The 20,546-nt window shown below is 32.8% G+C and overlaps 1 protein-coding gene across 2 annotated transcripts; it reads right to left on the reverse strand.

The window, feature by feature from the left end:
* Positions 1-10,156: 10,156 nt before the first annotated feature.
* LOC114916892 (myosin-7-like) lies at positions 10,157-14,484 on the reverse strand. 2 transcript variants are annotated; one of them, XM_083060468.1, is made up of 9 exons: positions 13,774-14,484; positions 13,589-13,675; positions 13,356-13,491; positions 13,126-13,268; positions 12,900-13,046; positions 12,684-12,785; positions 12,305-12,362; positions 12,118-12,219; positions 10,157-11,468 (listed from the first exon to the last, which is right to left on the reverse strand). In XM_083060468.1, exons 3-9 carry the CDS (start codon positions 13,461-13,463, stop codon positions 11,229-11,231), a joined length of 900 nt encoding a protein of 299 aa, XP_082916594.1. In that variant the 5' UTR covers positions 13,464-13,491; positions 13,589-13,675; positions 13,774-14,484; the 3' UTR covers positions 10,157-11,228. The 2 variants fall into 2 exon arrangements, with proteins under 2 accessions (XP_082916594.1, XP_082916595.1); XM_083060469.1 differs by having other exon boundaries at positions 13,585-13,675.
* Between the last annotated feature and the right edge of the window lie 6,062 nt (positions 14,485-20,546).

Genomic DNA, 20,546 nt, shown 5'->3' on the forward strand with positions numbered 1-20,546 from the left:
CCGATGTCACATCCTATCAGAGCATGCCCAACTGAAGCCTTAAGCCTCATCACCAACATCCTCATGATGTTGTTCACCTGCAACATAATTTAAACATATACAAAAAAAACAACAAGGGAGTGAGAAACATCTCACTCAGTTTCAGGTGCAGAAATAAAGGTTAGATAGCACACACACACAACATATATAAATTACATGTAAACAATACACATAAATAATCAATATCACATATATACTCATTTATCATGCTTATGATGTCATGGACTCGACTCATAAATGCATGCATGTGGCGCCATACGAAAGATTCACAATTCATCATTGGTGACCCTAAGGTACACCAGGTTACATCACTGGTGACCCTAAGGTACACCTTGTTAGCATGTTACGAAGTGGGTGACCATAAGGTACACCTAGCATGTTACGTCGTGGGTGACCTGAAGATACACCTAGCATGTTATGTCGTGGGTGACCCGAAGGTACACCTAGTTAGCATCGTTGGTATGCGACCTCAGCGGCACACCTGGAGTAATATATGCATATGATGCATGTCATACATTCATTATTTCATGGACTCAACATTTAACTTATTACAGAATTTCATCAAGTATATCATGTCATTATTTTCCATATTCTTATAATTATAACTTGTCTCAATAGTCCATTCTTAGGTCTCATGTCATTTGTCCATATTTCACATGGTCATGTCATAAATACTCCTCATACGGTCCGCACAGGAATTGAAAGAGAACATTCTTTTTCATATTAAAACTTATTTATTTTTAGCATTAATTCCATATTCATTTATTACTTTCAAGGAACAAAGTAACAAGGAACAAAGTAACAAGAACAAAGTAACAAGAACAAAGTAAAAGTAACAAGAACAAAGTAACAAGAACAAAGTAACAAGGAATATAGTAGACCAAACAGAACCACAGGCAAGGGATTGGGGCCAATCTGACAAACAGACTATCCAACAATTATCCGCACACCCCCGAGCGAGGTTTCTCACTCCCCCCTTACCTGGATAAGCGGAGCTGGAACTTGGGCAGGACCTCCTCCTCTGGATTCCCTCTTCCTTTCTCTCTCTTTCTTTCTCTTTCTCTCTCTCTCTCTCTCTCTCTCTCTCTCTCTCTTTCTCTCTCTAAAATTTTCACTTTTCACTCAGTTATTTTTTTTCACCCCTAATGCCCCTATTTATAGGTATTCTGGCGCACCCGGAACGGCCCGTACTGATTTCGGAATAGCCCGTTCCGGAACCTTTAAATATGGGCAAATTTTTCAACTGGAATGGCCCGTTCCAAAATCGGAACGGCCCGTTTCAAAAAGCAGAACGACCCGTTTCAAAAAGCAGAACGGCCCGTTCTGAAGTTCACGTTAACACTGATTGACCATAGTTGGAACGGTCCGTTCCCAACTAAGGTCTTTAGGCAATTTTAGAATTTCGGAACGGCCCGTTCTGGAAAAACCCACATAGGCATTTTTTCTTCTTTGGAACGGCTCATTCCACTTTTGGAACGGCCCGTTCTGCTGCTACAAAAATAACTTATTTTCTTCGTTTGGAACGGCCCGTTCCACTTTTGGAACAGCCCGTTCCAAGGTAAAAAAAATAGAATTTTTATAAAAATTTTCATAAATAATTTTAAATTAATAAAAACCTCTATAAAACCCCTTTAATTAACAAAAATAACTATATAAAAATAATTAATAATCAAGTAGCAAGTTCGGGGTGTTACAGTGGGTATCTTGGAGCTAAGCCCATGGAACAAAATATAAAGCTTTGCGATGAAGGGGAATTATTAAAGGACCCGTCAATATATAGGCGATTTGTTGGTCGCTTAATTTATTTGACAATTACCCGTCCAGATATTACCTATGCAGTACACGTACTGAGCAAATTCATCCATGCTCCATGTAAGTCTCATATGAAAGCTGCAATGCGTGTGCTACGATACTTAAAGAATAACTCAGGTCAAGGTCTATTTTTCCCTTCACAAAATGATTTGTCTTTGCGTGCTTTTTGTGATTCAGATTGGGGAGGTTGCCCAGTATCCCGAAAATCAACTATGGGTTATTGTGTTTGTTTGGGATCTTCTCTCATCTCTTAGCGAACAAAGAGGAAGAAGACGGTTTTTTTATCCTCAACAAAAGCTGAATATAGAGCATTGGCTGGTACTTGTTGTGAGTTGACTTGGTTACGATCACTGTTGAAGGATTTACGGATATTGCATCCTAAACCGGCATTGTTGTATTGTGACAATAAAGCAGCCTTACACATTGCAGCCAACCCGGTATTTCATGAAAGAACTAGACACATAGAGATGGATTGCCACTTCATTCGTGATAAGATTCAAGATGGTTCAGTCACAACTAAATATGTACCTTCAGTTGAACAACTTGCGGATGTGTTCACCAAACCACTGGGAAAAGAAGCTTTCTCTACCATGAAACGCAAGTTGGGAGTTCTTGATATTCACTCTCCAACTTGAAGGGGAGTGTTAGAAAATAAATCATATCCCGAGATTATTGAGAGAAAATATTACTAGAATTGTCCATATTAGAATAGCTGATTTACAGGGATAGTTTTGCATTATTATAGAAACAGAATAGCATAATTATAGGGATAAGATAACGTAATTATGGATACCCTCTCTTGTATATATTTATGATATTTTCATTCAATAAAATACAAGGCAGAATTCCTTTTATTTGTCTACTTTACAATCATTTTCATTATTTATTAATGCATTGAATATTTAGTTTCAAATGTATCTATTATATAAATATATAAATAAAGAAAACAACTTTTTTCCTTCAAAATTCTCTTCAATAATTTCATTCTTTTTAAGACTTTCTACTAATATTTTTTTCCTAAATATTTTTAATAGATAAATATTATTATAAAATAAATTGTAACTAAAAATAATTAAAAACAAATAAATATACCAAAATAAATGGAAAAATATTTTAATGAATGGATAAAAATATTTTAATAATTATTAATCATTATTAGACTTTTATAAAATATAATCATTATATAATAATAAAAGTTGAATAAAAGTATTTTAACAATTACTATTTTTCACAAAATCCAAGTTATACATTATAAAAATTATTTCTGTAAAATAAAAGGAAAAATTGGATAAAAATAAATATATATTATATGTAAATGAAAAGTATTTTTTTAAAAAAATTTTCAACTATATTAAAATAAAATAAAATTCATCATAGTACTATATATTTTATGTTATTCACAATCAAAATTACTATTTTATTAGATTAGATTTCCATTTTAATATGATTACTAATAATTACAAATATAAATAAATATATAATTTATAGATCTATAAATAATATAAATTGAACAACTTCTACCATGACACCCTCTACACCTCATGCATAATACTATAAAAATAATTTTTTTTGAAAAGAATATTGTATTAAATAATTAAAAATAGAGGTAAAAGGTTTCACATTCTAAATACAAAATTGAAAAGACTAAACCAAACTATTACAAGAATTGCATAAACGTGCTTAAAGGAAATAAACTAAATTCCTTGTGTAGAAAACATAAAGATATCCCTACTAACCCCGATGTCATAGGTATCAAAGTTTCCCCTTCTATGAACTAAACTCCTCCAAAAAAGAGGTATCCTACAATCACAAGAAAAACAAGGGAGTAAGAACATTTCTCACTCTGGTTACCAATGTGGAATAATGATGGAAGAGCATGGACCAAGGACCCAACCACTAGAGCCATGGCCAAGAGGTTACTTGAAGATTTGACTGCTTCAAAGCTTCGTGGACCTAGGGTACTCTTCACATGGGCTTTACAATGACCACCATGTTACTATTTTTAATAAGTAGTATAGGTTTTACTTTTCTTGGTCTTGTATTTTGGACCAATTAGAATAGGATTTTGGGCCTTAGGCTTCATGGGCCTATTTTTGGCTTTTATGGGTCTTTGGGCTTTTAATACCCAATATTGGGTTTATTTTGCTTCTTTTATTATTTCCTATTGATTGCATTTGATTGGCCATTGTATTTAGGTCATTAGAATAGGAATATTGAAGGATTATTTAAATAGGCAAATAATGTTAAAACTAGGTTTCATTTGAAAGTCATTTAAGTTAAATTTGGGTCACATGTTTTAAGCCATGGGTGGCTGAACATGTGCACACCCAAATCAACCGTCAATGCTTGCTAAATGAAATATAAATGCATGATGGAGCCTTGATTCACGGCTAAGCACATGGGAGCTGAAAATTTGAATTCAAATTTAAGCGCCAAATGTGAGTCTTGTAGCTTGGCGCCAATGATGCATGATCTGTGCCTATTTAAGTAGCTCACCTTCACTCTTGTATTCACTTTTGATATATTGAGAAATATGAAAATTCCATTCAACCAATTCTCTCCAAAAGTCACTGTGAACCTTGCTTAGCTTTAGGACTCTCTAGTACTTTTAGGAGAATTCTGTGAGCAATCCTTTGCTCTCTTAAGCATGAGTGCTTCCATCTTGATTTGGATTAATCCAAATCTGGTCATCATCTAGTCTTCCTTCTCCGACATTACAATCAAGGACGAAGATCTTGTGAGGAGAAAGGCAAGGGAGGTTCTTCATTTCACTTCTCCTACCTAACTCCTTCAAATAAAGCCTAGTAGCCACACACAAACTGATGTGAACTCCATAACACTTTTAAAGCGAATATTCATAATGTTAATCAATCTATATAGATATAGAATGAAAATCAAAGCACTACTCCACAATTCATAATTTAGCACATTACAACATATACCACATTATAATTCAAATACAAACAACATGTTATGGTTATACAAAGACTATAATTTTCTAACTATATGCATGTGATGCTAGTAAAACACTTTATCCTTATCCAAAGGCTAAGTAGTCTAGGAGTATATGTCGAATCAAGCCGTCACAACACTCTCACTAGAAGTACATACTACTAGGGTCTCATCGAGATAGCTAATTTGTGCAAGATACACCCTATAAACATAATGGGCAAGACTAGGGCTTACTAAGCTATCGCTAAGGAATAATCCTGAAGTTTTTACACAAGGCGGTCTTCCCTAATAGTGTATTTTGAATCATACACATCACAAAATACATATGCATATGATGCATGACATTCAAGACTCTATGATCTTTTAACGCATAATCACTCATCAATATATGATTCCCAACACTTCATAATTTATCACTATAGACACCTAATTTTGTCCGAACCCACAAATAAAGAAACGAACATCAAGCATGAAGGAAAGGAGTTCCCAAAAGCCCAAGAACGACACGATATGACATCAGAAGGCCCAAAGCCCAATAAGGTGATTTAGTAGCCCAGAACGGGTCTTTCCCAATTTGGAATGGGCCGTTCTAAACTACTAAAAAGGCTTAGAAAACCTAGTTCGGAACGGGCCATTCCGACATAGGTAGTTATGAGTAAAATTCAAATCCAGAATGGGCTATTCTGATTCCAAGACGGGCCATTCCAGATTCAAATTTTACTCTTAATAGACTGATTCAGAATGGGCCATTCCAAAACTGGAACGTGCCATTTGATAGAAAAGAATGGCTCAATCCAAGGGGGTGAGTTGGATTCAATGACACTTAAAAATTTTATCAGAGTTTAAGGATCTTTATTTCAATTAAAACTTTTCTAATACAAATTTTCAATGAAGTTTCTTGAACATCTTGTAAATGGGAATGACTCCTATATGAGTTCCTGCTTAATCTTTATTGAATTCAGTTTAAGAACAACTAATATGATGTGGTTATGTTTCAGTTTAAACCATTTTTAATCATACAAGCATATTAATCAAGACCATCCATTTTAACATTCAATTAAAGATTGTTCAATGTAAGAGATAAGGATGAGAGAAGAGTGCAAAGTGTTTTATCCTGGTTCATTCACTCCATATTTTACCTACATCCAATCCTCAATTATAACCTGATCAAGATTTGTACCACTATCTCAATGAAGAAGTTATACAAGCATACCACATATGCACACACTTCAACACTCAAGATAGACACTTTCTTGCACCCAAGAAAGAACTTCTTGTAGAAATCCACTACAAGAATTCCTTACCACTTGAGAAACCTACTCAAGATTTTCTTAACACATTATACAAAAGTTTAAAGGAACGAATTCACCTGGAAGCTGAAAAAATCAGACTATAAACTCTTAACTAATCTTAATCCTTCTTCCCAAGAATGTAGTGATGATGATGATTTCTCTCAAAGCATTTTACAAAATGTTTTTCTTCTTGGTTTCACAAAGAAAACACTCCAAGAAGGTCACAAAGACTTCACAAAATCAATTATTTTCTCTCTTCTGTTCTCTCTCCTTGTTTCAAAGTGTGACAACTATTTATAAAGTTTTCCAAACCTAGATAATCAATTATTTTTAGGGATAATCGATTATTTTGTTCTTCATGAATTCTATAAATCACTCAAGAACAAAATAATCGATTATTTTGCAAGATAATCGATTATTCCAGATAGTACTTTATGGAATAATCGATTATTTCACAGATAATCGATTATTACAGCAAGAATCTTTCAACCTCTTGCTGGAATAATCGATTATAGTTAGTAATAATCGATTATTTTGAGTTAGTTTTCAAAAATTCGATTTCACACTTCAAAAAATTTCCAAGATACTTTTAAACATCATCATACTCATTCTTAGACCATTTGGATTAAGATCAACTTATGCACAAAGCATACACATGCATAAACAATAAACTCAACATATAAGAACACATAAACTACTCCTATTACATATTTCTTTCATGATCTTCATGCCTTCATTAGCTTATGTCCTTTGTTATCTTCAAGGCTCTCAGAACTTTTGTTATCATCAAAACTCTCAGAACTTGATTCACCAACCATGAATCTCAACACCATTCTGGTCAGTTTTGACGTCTATAAATAGCAGCATCAAGCACTGCTCAAGGGACCAAAATATTTACTGAGGAAGTCTTAGATAGTTTGAAATTCTCTCTCTCTCCCTCTCCTTGTAATTCTTGAGATTAGTGAGACGTGTTAGTGTGTAAGGTAGCCAAAAAGAGCCTAAAGGATCTCTACATTCAAAGATTCAATAAAGCTCGACTAAGAGATATTCCAATCAATATCCTTCTTCCTCCCTTACTTCCTTATTTTTAATAAATGCACTTTTGAATATAAAAAATCATGTAGACGTTGTAGGATAAATCGTGTAATTTAAATTTCAAGTATGTAAATAACTATATGTAAAAGGGAATTAATATTTAAAATATTATTTATTATTATGCTAACTTCGTCATAGGGTACCGATTTAGGGCATTGTGGGGTGCTTAATACCTTCCATACACGTAATCGACCCCTGAACCCAATTCTAGCTATGAAGGCCTTTATTGGAATTTTAAAGATCTTTTATTTTTCCAATATTTTGAGTAAAACATTAGTAGCGACTCCATGAACCTACTTTCAAAATCATTAATTAGGGATTAGTCTAGTCTCCAAGCATTCCTTAATAATTATATATGAATTACAAAAAAAAACACATACCTATATGCATACATCATTCAAAACATATCAATTATCCATGGCAAATACATACTAGGTTCGGGTTTAATCCCTTACCTTCACACATACAAACAACCAAAGGGATTAGGTGTTGATCAAGCTCAAGATGAAGGCATGATCCTAGTTAGTTTTAATGATCATAAATGAGCCTCTTTAGAGATAAAAATGAAACTTGTAGTTTATTTTGAGTTTTGAGCCTCTTGATATAAGAGTGCAACTTGTATCTTGTTTTTGTGTGGTTTTAAGCTTTATTGCTTTTGTGCTTTGTGCTTGGTAAGTGTAGATACCCAATTTCGTCCAGGATACCAAAACAAGACAAAAGACTACTAGAACGAGACAAATAATCTTTGGAAGGCCCAACATGACATCAAAACAAGCCATAATAACATCAGAAGGCCTAAAAGCTCAAAAAGATAGAATTAGGAGCCCAGAATAGGCCATTCTACAGGAACAAAAAGGCCTGGAAACCCTAGGTCAAAATGGGTCATTCCCAATTTAGAACAAATAGTTTTGGCCCATAAGTTTGTATGTAGAAAGGCAGTTGGGAATGACCCATTTCAAAATCAAAATGGCCCGTTCCTAATTCAAAAATTGGCTTGAAACCCTAGCTTGGAATGACCCGTTATGAAACTTGAAAAGGGCTCTCCAGTTAGTCTGACACCTATAAATAGATGTCCTCGTGCACAATGCAAAGGGAGCATATTTGGACTAGATCATTAAGAGCAAAAATTTAGAGAAAAATTGCTATCTTTGACTTGTTTGTAGTAGTTATAGTTCACAAATCTCTTCTCCCTCTATCTTTTGTATTTCTTGAGTATTGTGAGGATGTGACACCCTTACTACCCCAATACATATATTGTAATAATAAACTAAGGAAATAAATTTTCAACATTGGTAAAAGGGTCCACATAAAAACCTTCATAAATGTTCTTCAATATTCAAAATAATTGAAAATAAAAATTGGAAAATAAACATAAGAGTTTACAAATTATTTTTAAAATAATAAGTACAACTCTAACAACATATAAAAATCCATGTCCTAGAAATCCTCTGCCCCGATGTCACAATATCAGAGCACACCCAAAATTCAACTGTTGGCATTTTAGATGCCACTCAAAGCTGGATCTTCCTCACCTAAAACATCCACAAATTGTACGGTGAGAAAAGAAAACATCTATATGTAAAGCACACAAGGAAAATCCACAACATAATCTCATCATAACTCATTACTTAATGAAATATTCACAACCATTTCTATATATCCTAATTCTATCAATCATGCATCATCTGCACATCACAATTCACACTAACACCAATTCATTACAAATCTTGCAATTAACACTATGTCAAGGTCACACCACCCTTGTAGCATCTCTTGCCCAAGGTCGTGCCAAGGTCACGCCACCCCTGTAGCATCTCTTGCCCAAGGTCGTGCTACCCCCGACATAAGTGTGAGGAACCACAATCATATCACATTCACATTCCACACAACATCTCATTTCATGTCAACATACTCACATCATAATTAATTAAACAATTAAGTCATAACATATCATTCTCCACATCATGTTCTCAATTCAATACTAAAACGGTAGATATAATGTATATATTTGTGCCCAAGACATCACACCACATTCCATAACTCAATTCCGCATCACATACACAAAATAGATAAGTCCACACAAAATAGTGGTTCACATACCCCTCAAGCAATTCGCCATCAATCCACATCTAGATCATCAATTTTTTACCAAATAATATAACAATAACATTTATAAATTAATATAAAACCTGATTGGATCACCAATTTAATAGAATCTTAACTCAAATAGTAAAACCCCATATTTTTCCAAAACCTAACTCACAGGCACTTTTCTACAATTTTGTTATCTCTCCCAGATCATCATTTTTACAAAATAATTGCATATTCCTAATCCTCAATACATGCAAAATCTAATGGGATCATCAATTCCTCAAACAGAAATAATTATAAAATTACCCATAATCCTACGACATTCCTCTTCTACCCAATTCCCTCATGTAACTTTGCATACAAATAATCCCCTTTTCTCTCGTACCTCGATAAGTAGTAGCTGAAACTAAAGTAGGATCTGGTTGGTCTCCTCCTCTCAGTTCTCCTTGGTCTTTAGAGAGTGTAGAAGGAAAAAAAAGTCAGAAGTGAAAAATGTGCTTTTGGGAGTGCCAGACATGCTATTTATAGACATCAGGAGTGGCTGGAACGACCCGTTTTTAATCCGGAATGACCCGTTCTGGACTCATTCGTCATGTATAAAATTCACATCCAGATTAGTCCATTCTTAAATCAGAACGGCCCGTTCTGGGGTTTCATTTTAACCCATAACGTCCATGTTTGGAACGGTCCATTCTTAAACTAGAACGGCCCATTCCCAACTAGGGTTACAAGCCTTTTTGGTGATTTGGAATGCCCCGTTCCCAACTAGGGTTTATAGTCCATTTTAGTAGTTTGGAACAGCCTGTTCTGGCTACTAAATAACCCTTATTGGGCTTTGAGCTTTCGTATAATCTTTGAAAATTGTGGTGTTATAGAGGACATTTGTATTGTGAAAGGTTGCTAAAAAGCACCTGGACCCCACATTTGAAGAGGAATTTTATAAAGCTCGCTTCAGAGGCATTACTATTAACTCTCTCTCTCTTTCTCTCTCTCTCTCTCTCTCTTTTCATTACTATTTCATTCAAATACCATTGTCACAAGTAATAAATCATCATGTAGACGTACTATTTTTAAACGTATGGGGGTTTAAAACCCTATTCTATAAGTAATTGTAATTTAAAATAATATGTAAATAAACACTAAAAAAGGGAATAAGATATTCAAATAATTATTCTTTATCATGCTAATTTGATCATAGGATACCAATTTAGGACGTTATATGTAACACCCCAATTTTCATAAATTATATTAAGGTATTTTAGAAATTATTTTGATATTTTGTATAAATATTGTAGACACCTAATTTCATCCTGGGTATACAAACAAAGAAATGGACTTCTAGTATCAAAGAAAAGAGCTCCCAAAGCCTGGGAAAACAACATGATATGACAGCAGAAGGCTCAAAGCCTAATAAGGGTGATTTAGTAGCACAGAAAGGGTCGTTTCCAAACTGGAATGGGCCATTCCAAACTACTAAAAAGGCCTATAGACCCTAGTTAGGAATGGCGTTCCAAACATGGTCGTTATGAGTTAAAACTCAACTCTAGAACGGGTCAGTCTAGTTTAAGAACGGGTCGTTCTAGATGCGAATTTGCACTACTACAAAAGCACTGTTCTACATCGGTTCTGAAAGGTAATCTACATCGGTTATAAAACCGATGTAGAATAGAGAGATGTAGATTTGCGTTTAAATCTACATCGGTTCTCAGAAAAACCGATGTAGATTTGCATTCAAATCTACATCGGTTCTACCTTAAACCGATGTAGATTGCATATAAAAAAAAAAAAAAAAAGCTTTGCAATTGCATAACCATAAGCTTTGCAATTGTTTGGAACGCCAAAAAAAAAAGTTGAACTCAAGTGCTTACAGACATTAAATATAAATCAATAAATGTATATCATTAAAGAAACAAACCAAAAATAAGTATCAAAACACAAGTGGATATTCTAACTAGTCAAATCCAAGAGTGCAACAAATATAAGTGTGGCCACTAAAACCTCAGCAAACAATTTTTTTTTTCCGAATAAAGTTGTTTTTGTAAAGAAAATGAAAAAAACTGAAACAAACTTTTCAACTCCACCCCCCACAACACGATTCACACCAGAAACAGAATGCACACCAGAATTCAAAGATATTCCATCTCCAACTAGAAGACCACCCCGTGATCTAGTAAATGCATTTTGGCCCTGCATCCAGTCCAAATAGCAAATAAATAAGAATCAAGAATAAAACAAAAATTTTCTTGCAATATAAATTTCAAGTAAAATTAAATGAAAATCACAACCAAAGAGTATTCATCCACTAAAGAATCATTCATCTCTTGGTAAATATCAACCAACAATCAAGATTTCTTCATTAAATGACCCTGAAGTTTTTATTTTTTAGTGAACATAAAAATTGCGCCATTGATGAAGATTATAAGATCTCACGTAGGCAAAGTGTTCTTACTTCTTAGCAAACTATTAACTAAACCAAAAACATTTTTCAATAATGTTAACTATTGGCTTGCTGAAGCGTTTGTTGTCTTTAAATGTTTGATATAGCTTTTCAGCAAATGTTTCATGCGTTGATCTTGGAAACATGCTACAAAGAATAAGCAGGACAATCTTACAATCTCAAAGGCTATGCATATGCACACGTCACTACATAATGCATATATATAGATGTATATTTAAAGCAAAATGACCAAGATTAGCCATGCTACATTTTGTCAAAAAATCTAGGTATTTGTAAAAATAATAGAATAATCACTATTCATAACCGATTAACTTACTCCAAGTTTTTATTTGATGGGAGGTTTTAAGAAAGAAAACAAGCATCATGAAAATGTTATACCTTCTCTATGAGATCAAGAACATCTTGATTATCAACGAACTCGATATAACTCCAATCAATCTCTTCCTTTGTATATTCCTCTTGCTCCATTTTGAAGACATGCTGCATAATAAAATGTTAACTGAGTCAACAGAAATTGTTTACAAGATAATGAATTCCAAGAAGACAGAAAATAAAAGAATCAAACCTGGTTGAAATGTTGCTGTAATTTCTCATTTGTCAAATTGATACAAAATTGCTCAAAGCTGTGCAGGACCATTTAAACATTACAGAGAACAGTTCAAAATATTAGTAACATAGGCACAGAAAAAGGTCAATCCAAGAAATTACACTATAGTCATTAATTACAAAGCATTTTTGGCTAAAAAGTTTTTGTTGCACCATTTATCCTGGGTATCCATCAAGCAAAGCAAAAACTATGGACAATATTAACTAATGCATAAAATAAAAATTTTACATCTTTATCAACTTTTATTTCATAATTCAGACACAAAGCATATAAGTTCCTTGATTAATAATCCCACTTCATATAAACAGCAGGAAAGCAAAGGGTACTGGCTAAGCACCTGTTTGTCTTGAAACTCTCAAATCCATATATATCTAGAACCCCGATCAAGTTATTTGAATCTGGATCTTGCCCAATAGAGTTGTTAATCTTGTCCACAATCCTGGATCAACAGATGTTCGCATCAATTGAATAACAGAAACTCATACATACTAAAATAAGCTTTCATAAGGATATATAAAATTATTTATATTTTCATAAACACCACAGAAATTACCAGTCAAAAAGCCTTGAATAAACTATTTTAGCCAATGCATCTCTACTGAGAGCTGCAGAAGTTGGATCAAGCGATTTTGTTATGGTGTCACCACGAGTCACCATAACACGTTTGCAGAAAGAGGCTTCAAGGGACTTCTCATCACACCTACCATAAACAAATAAATAAGTAACCATATACATACTAGATTTGAAGATTAAACTTCCAGAGAAACAACATCACTTACATCAAAAGCTCAGCTGCGACTTTTAGGTGGTAATGGGAATTTTCATCCTTGGGCTGAGAGGAATCCAGTTCCTCTTCCCCACCTTTAACAAATTCAATGTTTCCTAAATGAAGCACTGCTGCTACTATTCGAAATATAGCATCCTGAGAAGAGGGATGGCAAAATTTTCTAATGAAAACAATAAAAAGAGAAAGAAAACACTCTCCAACAGGGATGTTACTGAGTGGCACCTGCTCATCAGAGCTGATCCCAACAACCTCCATAGCTCTTTTAGTAGCAATGTACTCTTTAGAATCATCCAACCCATCCAGGGGGACGCTTGTTTGCACTCCTAGCATGCAGCTCAAACACAGTGGGCGTGACAACCTACTTACACCAAAAACCAAATTAAAAAAAAATTACAAACCCATAATCTGAGACTCTAAAAACACAAAAAAAAGTAACCTATCCTCAACTTACTTACTTCAACCCCCTTACAAATCTCACAAAAGCAAAAAACCCCAGAGTCACGAATCACTCCTTGAAGCGCTGATTCTCCAGGCTTCCGTGCCTACAAAAATCCTCAAACACATGAAACTCACATATCAAGCAGAAACTCCCAATTCAAATCTAAAACCAAGACAATCAAAAGAACCAAACAAACAATACCTTCGTCCCCTTCTTGTACCTCACTGGCAATCCCTCAAGAATCCCCGTAGCAAGAAGTTCCTTCAATTTCTTCGCAAACCGACATTGGCGTAGACTCTCCGGCATGAATCTTGGGTTCATCATCGCTCTGAAGATCAACGACGTCGCTCTTGGCCTCTTCCTCGCTCATGGCGGCATCCTCGGGGGGCTTGGTCTCCTCGGCCTTCCTGGAGCGCTTACGAGCTGAAGCGGTGGGTCAAGATGGTTCTTGCTGGCCCGCGTCTGGCCCAAGGAGCCAGCGTAGATCTCGGACTGGGCCTTCATGGCATAGGCAAACTCACGCTTGAGGCCAGAGCGAACCCTAGAGAGCAAGACGAACTCGTCAGAATCAGTGCCTTTGGCCATTGATTTCAAGAAATCACGGAAGGTTAGAGAAGGAAGGGTCGAGGGTTAGGGTTTGCGGAGGCGCTAAAGATGGGTTTGGTCGAAGACGAGAGAAAGGAAAAAGTGTTGAGAGGCGCCAAAGTCACTATTGCTCATCCCTTCTACATCGGTTAAAAGGAAACCGATGTAGAATACTTCATATTTACATCGGTTTTAGGAACAACCGATGTAAATATGCTCATATTTTGTATTTATTTACAAGATTGCCACCGCATATATTTTTTACATTGGTTTTTGGTGAACCGATGTAAATATGGCGATGTAAAATGCGCTTTTTGTAGTAGTGTTGACACATGACGAATAAATCCAGAAAGGACCATTAAGGATTCGAAACAGGCCGATCTAGCCACTTTTGACGTCTATAAATTGCATACTCAGGCACTGCTCCTTGACACGCTCTTTGAAGACCAAGGAGAACCGAGAGAAAGAGATCAACTAGATTCTGCTCTAGCTTTATCTTCTGCTTATCCAGGTAAGGGGGGAGTGAGAAACCTCGCTCGGGGGTGTGGGAATAATTGTTGGGTAGCAGGACTAGCCCCCAATCCCTTGCCTGATAGGAACAGACACTTTATGAAAGTTTTTTATTTTGCTTTATGAATGTTCTGTTGCATTCCTTGTGTGATGTTGAGTGTAAATATGTGTTTGATTTCAAAATTAGATAAGTTTTGATATGAATTAAAGTGATGAAATGAGATAAGACATGAAATTCCATGAGAAGTAAAGTGATGAGTCCATGAGTTTGTGAATGTGTGACATGCATCATATGCATTTATGTGACAGGGTACGATATGGAGTACATTGTTAGGGAAGGCCCTCCAAGTGTGAAACATCTTGGAGGAGTCCTAGGGGATAGTGCGGTTTAAAAGACCTTGTTCTGGCCGTTTGTGTGCATGGGACGTATCTTGCACGGCTTGGCTATCCCGATGAGACCCTAGTAGTACATCCTTCTAGTTGAGACTGCACGGTTGAGATGACATGTACTCCTAGACTACTCCAGGTATGTTGCTTTGGAAGCATACCACGTGATATGTGATTATAAGACACGTGACTGGCGCCACATGCATGCATTTATGAGTCGAGTCCATGACATCATTACATGATGAATGACTGTGCATGTGTTATTGTTGTATGTATAATTTGAATTTGCACCTGATTAATGTGTAGCTATGGTTGTGCTTGTTATGATTTATGTGTGTGTTTCCTAACTGTTATTTTTACACCTGAAATTGAGTGAGATGTTTCTCACTCCCTTGTTGTTCTTTGTATGTTTTTAAATTGTGTTGTAGGTGATCATCAGCATGAGGATGTTGGTGATGAGGCTTAGGCTTCAGTTGGGCATGCTTTGATAGGATATGTGACATCGGGGCATAACTAGGCTTAGTTTAGGATTTCATTATTGTTATTTTGCTTTGGAAAAACTCATGTTTCATTTTCCTATAAATTTTGCATTTGACCATGTTTTAAGTTTACGAATGTGAATTCTCTACTTTTATGTTAATGGAACCATTGTTTTAATTCTAAAGATTTATTTAACTCAAGAAGATGTTTTTATAATTATTATATATGTTGAGGTAGAGGGTGTCACATTATAGGGTGTCTAATACCTTCCTTACACGTGACCCCAGACCCAATTCTGACTATGAAGGCCATAATTGACTTTTCAAAATCTTTTCTTTTTTTGATGTTTTGAGTAAAATATCGGTGGCGACTCCTTCGAACATTTATAAAAACCATTGATTAGGGATTAATCTGGTTTTCAAGAATTCCCTAACCAATGAGATCTTCAAAAAAGAGGTCCAAACCATCTGTGGGCATATATCAGAATTTTTCAGGTTTCGACAGTATGTAACTTAGCATTTTATCTCTATCTAGATGATGATTGATGATTGAGACATGTGCTAAAATTGAATTGTAAAGAGAAATGGTATGAAAAATCAAGATATTAAGTTTACACTTAAGATAATTGGTTATTTCAAGTAGTTATGGATTATTTTCTCTATTTTTCAATTACCTGAGGAACAGTTGCTGTAATAATTGATTATTCAACAAAATAATCAATTATTTCAAAAATGAGGTTCTTGAATAATCGATTATTGTTCAAAATAATCAATTAAATTCTTAATGCAATGAACACGCCTAACAACAAATATCAATAATATCAACACAAGCGTTGACTTCCTTATAAATATGAGAAAAGAATCACATACGCGAACATAATTGTAGGTATCTCTTCCATCTACACCAAATAGCCAATGTAACAATAAGAACATTTATAAATGTTTGGGATTTATATTTATTTAATTTCTTAAATTTAAAATTTGTAATTTTATTCTCTATAATTTGTTATTTGGAAAAAAAAATATTGCTTCAGTTTCTTAAATATAAAACCTGTATTTTTAGTCTTTAAAATATCGGTCTCGCTAGAGTAACACAAGTAGTTAAATCCTTCCACTCCTACTAACTAGAACTCGAGATTGAATTTGATTTCCCTTGTGTTATATACCCTTACATGTGGATCTACAATAGGGATGAGGTAGATAATTCGTAATTCCATTAAAAATTCTCAAAGAGGTTAATGGTTAACTTTGACCTTGCATATAGTTGTATCTTATCCTAATCTAAACTTGTATATAACAAAAAAAATCCTAAAAATATTAAAAAGAATATTATTTTAATCACCCTCAATTTGTTACTATAAGTTATAATATTAGTTACTAAAACAATAATTTTAAAGTTATAGGTACAAAAAGAATAAATTTTAGAATTAAAAAAACAAAATAATAATTTTTTTATATTTTTAAGAAAAAATACAATTTTAAATTTAAAGAACAAATAAATATATACCCTAAATTTAGTAGATTATAAATGTAATATAAGTCTTTGGTCAATTAGTAAAATAACGTGCTAAGACCATTTGATCTATTTGTTGTCACTTGTCACTTGTGAGGTGGTGGTCCCACGCGCCATTGAAATCTTAGAACTTTGGGCGCACATTTTATGAACCGTGGAATTGTGTGTGATCATTTATTTGTCATATAACGTCCTTGTCATTGTGAGCAACATATAAGGAACTTGGAATTTGGAATTTTTTGTAAGGTTTGATATTAGACGTCAAGAATTTGAAATAAAAATAATTTATATTTTAAATTAAAATTAAAGTGTATATATATATATATATATATATATATATATATATATATATATATATATGTGTGTGTGTGTGTGTGTGTGTGAGTGAGTGAGTGAGTGTGTGTGGGTGTGTGTGTGGATTAAATAAATTATTTTATATTCTTATATCCAATTTTGATAAATTAAATAACAATTTGGAGGTAATCAAATTTATCATATTTTAATATATCCTAAAATGTATATATTACATTGATTTTAATTTATATGAATGATATATAAAATAATCTTGGATTAATATTTTTTTTTTGTATATATGATGTAGCAATAATGAACTTTCAATCAAATAGTAAATTTTGAGAAATAGTTAGCTCATTGAACATCATTATGTGTTATAATAGTTCATAAAAGTTACATAGGTGTCATTTGATCCCTCACAATATAGGAGAGGGATCAAATGATTACAGTGTAACTTTTACCAACAGTTACATCACTCAATAACTATATATTAGGTATGAATTTTGTTAATCCGAAAATTAAATTATAACTTCATATTATCTTGTATGTTTATGTTAAATTTTGTTAAAATTGAACAATTTAAAGGTGATCAAATTGTTCATATTTTAGTATATTTTGAAATACATATATCACTTTAATTTTGATTTATATGAATAAGCTATCAAATTATTTTAGATTAATATGAAATTTTGTATATATGATATAGAAGTCAGGAACTTTCAATTTAAGAGTGAGTTTTGAAAAATATTTATTTAATTGAACCTTTTTCAGTGGTGTATAATAGTTAATAAAAGTTACTTAGATGTCATTTGATCATTTCCTTAGGAAGGAATCAAATGATACTTATATAACTTTTACCAATTATTACACCATTCAATTACTTTATATAAGGCATGAATTTGTCAATCCAAAAATTAAATTATAATTTTGTGTTACCTTCTATATATATGTCAAATTTTATTAAAATTGAACAATAATTTGAAGGTGATAAAATTTTTCATATTTTAGTATATTTTAAAATGTATATATTACTTCAATTTTGATGTATAATAATGAAATATTAAATTATATTAGATTAATATAAAATTTTGTATATATGATATAAGAATAAGTAACTTTCAATCCAATGGTAAATTTTAAAAAATAATGATTTAATTGAACATTATTAAGTAATATAATAATTAGTAAAAGTTACACTAATGTAATTCGATTTTTTTCCTTATAGGGGACAAGTTAAATGACATCGATATAATTTTTACCAACTATTAAACCACTAAATAATTTTATATTAGACGTGAATTTTGTCGATCTAATTGTTGAATTATAACTTCATATTCTCTTCTATGTTTATCAAATTTTGTTGAAATTGAAAAAGTTATTTCAAAGTGATCAAATTGTAAATATTTTAGTATATTTTGAAATGTATATATTACGTCAATTTTGACCTATATAGATAATGTATGAAATCATTTTAGATTAATATGAAATTTTATATATATGATAAAGGAGTAACAAACTTTTAACCTAATGCTGAATTTTGAAAATTAATAATTAATTGAATGTTATTGAATGGAGTAACAGTCTTTAAAAGTTACATAGATTTCATCGTTTGATCCATCAAATGACACCAATGTAACTTTTACCAACTATTAGACTACTCAATAGCTTTCTATTAGTTGTGAATATTGTCAATATAATCATTAAATTATAACTTTAAATTATCTTGTATGTTCAAATTTTAGTAAAATTGAAAATAATTTGAAGGTGATCAAATTGTTCATATTTTAGTATATTTTAAAATGTATATATTATGTCATTTTTTTTATCTATATGAATGGGGTATCAAATCATTTTAGATTAATATGAATTTTTTTATATATGATCTAGGAGTAAAGAATTTTAAATCTAACATAGAGTTTTGAAAAATAATTATTTAATTGATCCTTATTGAGTTGTGAAATAGTTGATAAAAATTACACTAGTGTCAAATGATATCAATGTAATTTTTATCAGCCATTACACCACTCAATAAATTTATATTAGGGGTGAATTTTGTCGATCTATGTTATTTTAATTATTATATGCTTTTTAACATATGGTCTTTCTTCTAAAAATGTATCTTTTGTATTAAATGCTCATAAATTCTTTTCAGATGATTACTAAATAAGGTTTGGTAAATGAATACATGGAATAGTGGGACAGTCAGACTATGTTCCACCAATTTCACAATTCTATCAAGATACAAATGTTAAACTTGTTCTTTAAACTCTTTGTAGAATTTGGAGTAAGTTGGTTGTGATTTATAGATACTATAATGCATAACCAAATGTAGCAACAAAACTTTGTAGCAAAACCTGATTCTAGTTCAATAAAATCCAACAACCATGCAAAAATAGATTCCACTTCCTTTTTCCAAAGAGATTTGAGCTAGATAATGAGCTATTAGAGACCTTTAGGAAGGTTGAAGTCAACACTCCTCTCCTTGATGCCATCCAACATATACCTAAATATGCAAAGTTCCTTAAAGATTTGTGCACAATCAAAGGAAACTTGTTAAGGCGAAAGATAATCATGGATCCCTTGAACTTAGGGTTTTAATACTAACAAACAAAAAGTTTTTATAAAGAGACAATGTCCGCAAAAACATCTTTAAAAAACTTATTAGATGAAGTATAAGACATAGATCATCTACGAGATGTTGTAAATTAAGCAAAGCATATAGCCTGTCTCATATATATTAAATGTTTACTATTTATTGAGACTAATGACATAGACTTTTGAATGCTTCCTTCCTTAATAGATCGAACTAGAAGATCATATCCAAACTCACAAAACTGTTAAGGAGAACAAGATTGTACTTTGGTCAAGACCAAGGACAAAGATCTCTAAAATCACGGAGAAAAAAAGATAAAGTCACTATTGTTATTCTAATATGCTGACATTATCTCTACAAGCTCTATTTGGTATGAAAAGATGATAAGCAGCCTTATTGATAAGATAAGAGGTACCATTCGGTGTTATACAATTAATGTTTGCATTAATTAAACCAAACAATCACCTACCATCAAGATTAAAGACGATGAAGACAAATGAAACAAACTTGTGAGATGAACTCAAAGTGTTGCAATTGTCAACTTTCCTAAGCTACTATATAAGAAGATTCAAAGCACAAGAAGGAAAGAAACAATATTTTTAAGTGATACATA

This window comes from Cajanus cajan, chromosome 7 (genome assembly GCF_000230855.2).
Source record: "Cajanus cajan strain Asha chromosome 7, NIPB_CcT2T_4, whole genome shotgun sequence".
Lineage (NCBI taxonomy): Eukaryota > Viridiplantae > Streptophyta > Magnoliopsida > Fabales > Fabaceae > Cajanus > Cajanus cajan.

Excerpts from the sequence above, each read along its gene's own strand:
- LOC114916892 (XM_083060468.1), bottom strand. The coding sequence starts at position 13,463 with ATGCTAGGAGTGCAAACAAGCGTCCCCCTGGATGGGTTGGATGATTCT. Across the intron at positions 13,269-13,355 it reads GGATCAGCTCTGATGAGCAG|GATGCTATATTTCGAATAGT; the intron begins GTGCCACTCAGT and ends CCCTCTTCTCAG. Across the intron at positions 11,469-12,117 it reads TTCTTGATCTCATAGAGAAG|GGCCAAAATGCATTTACTAG; the intron begins GTATAACATTTT and ends GACTGGATGCAG.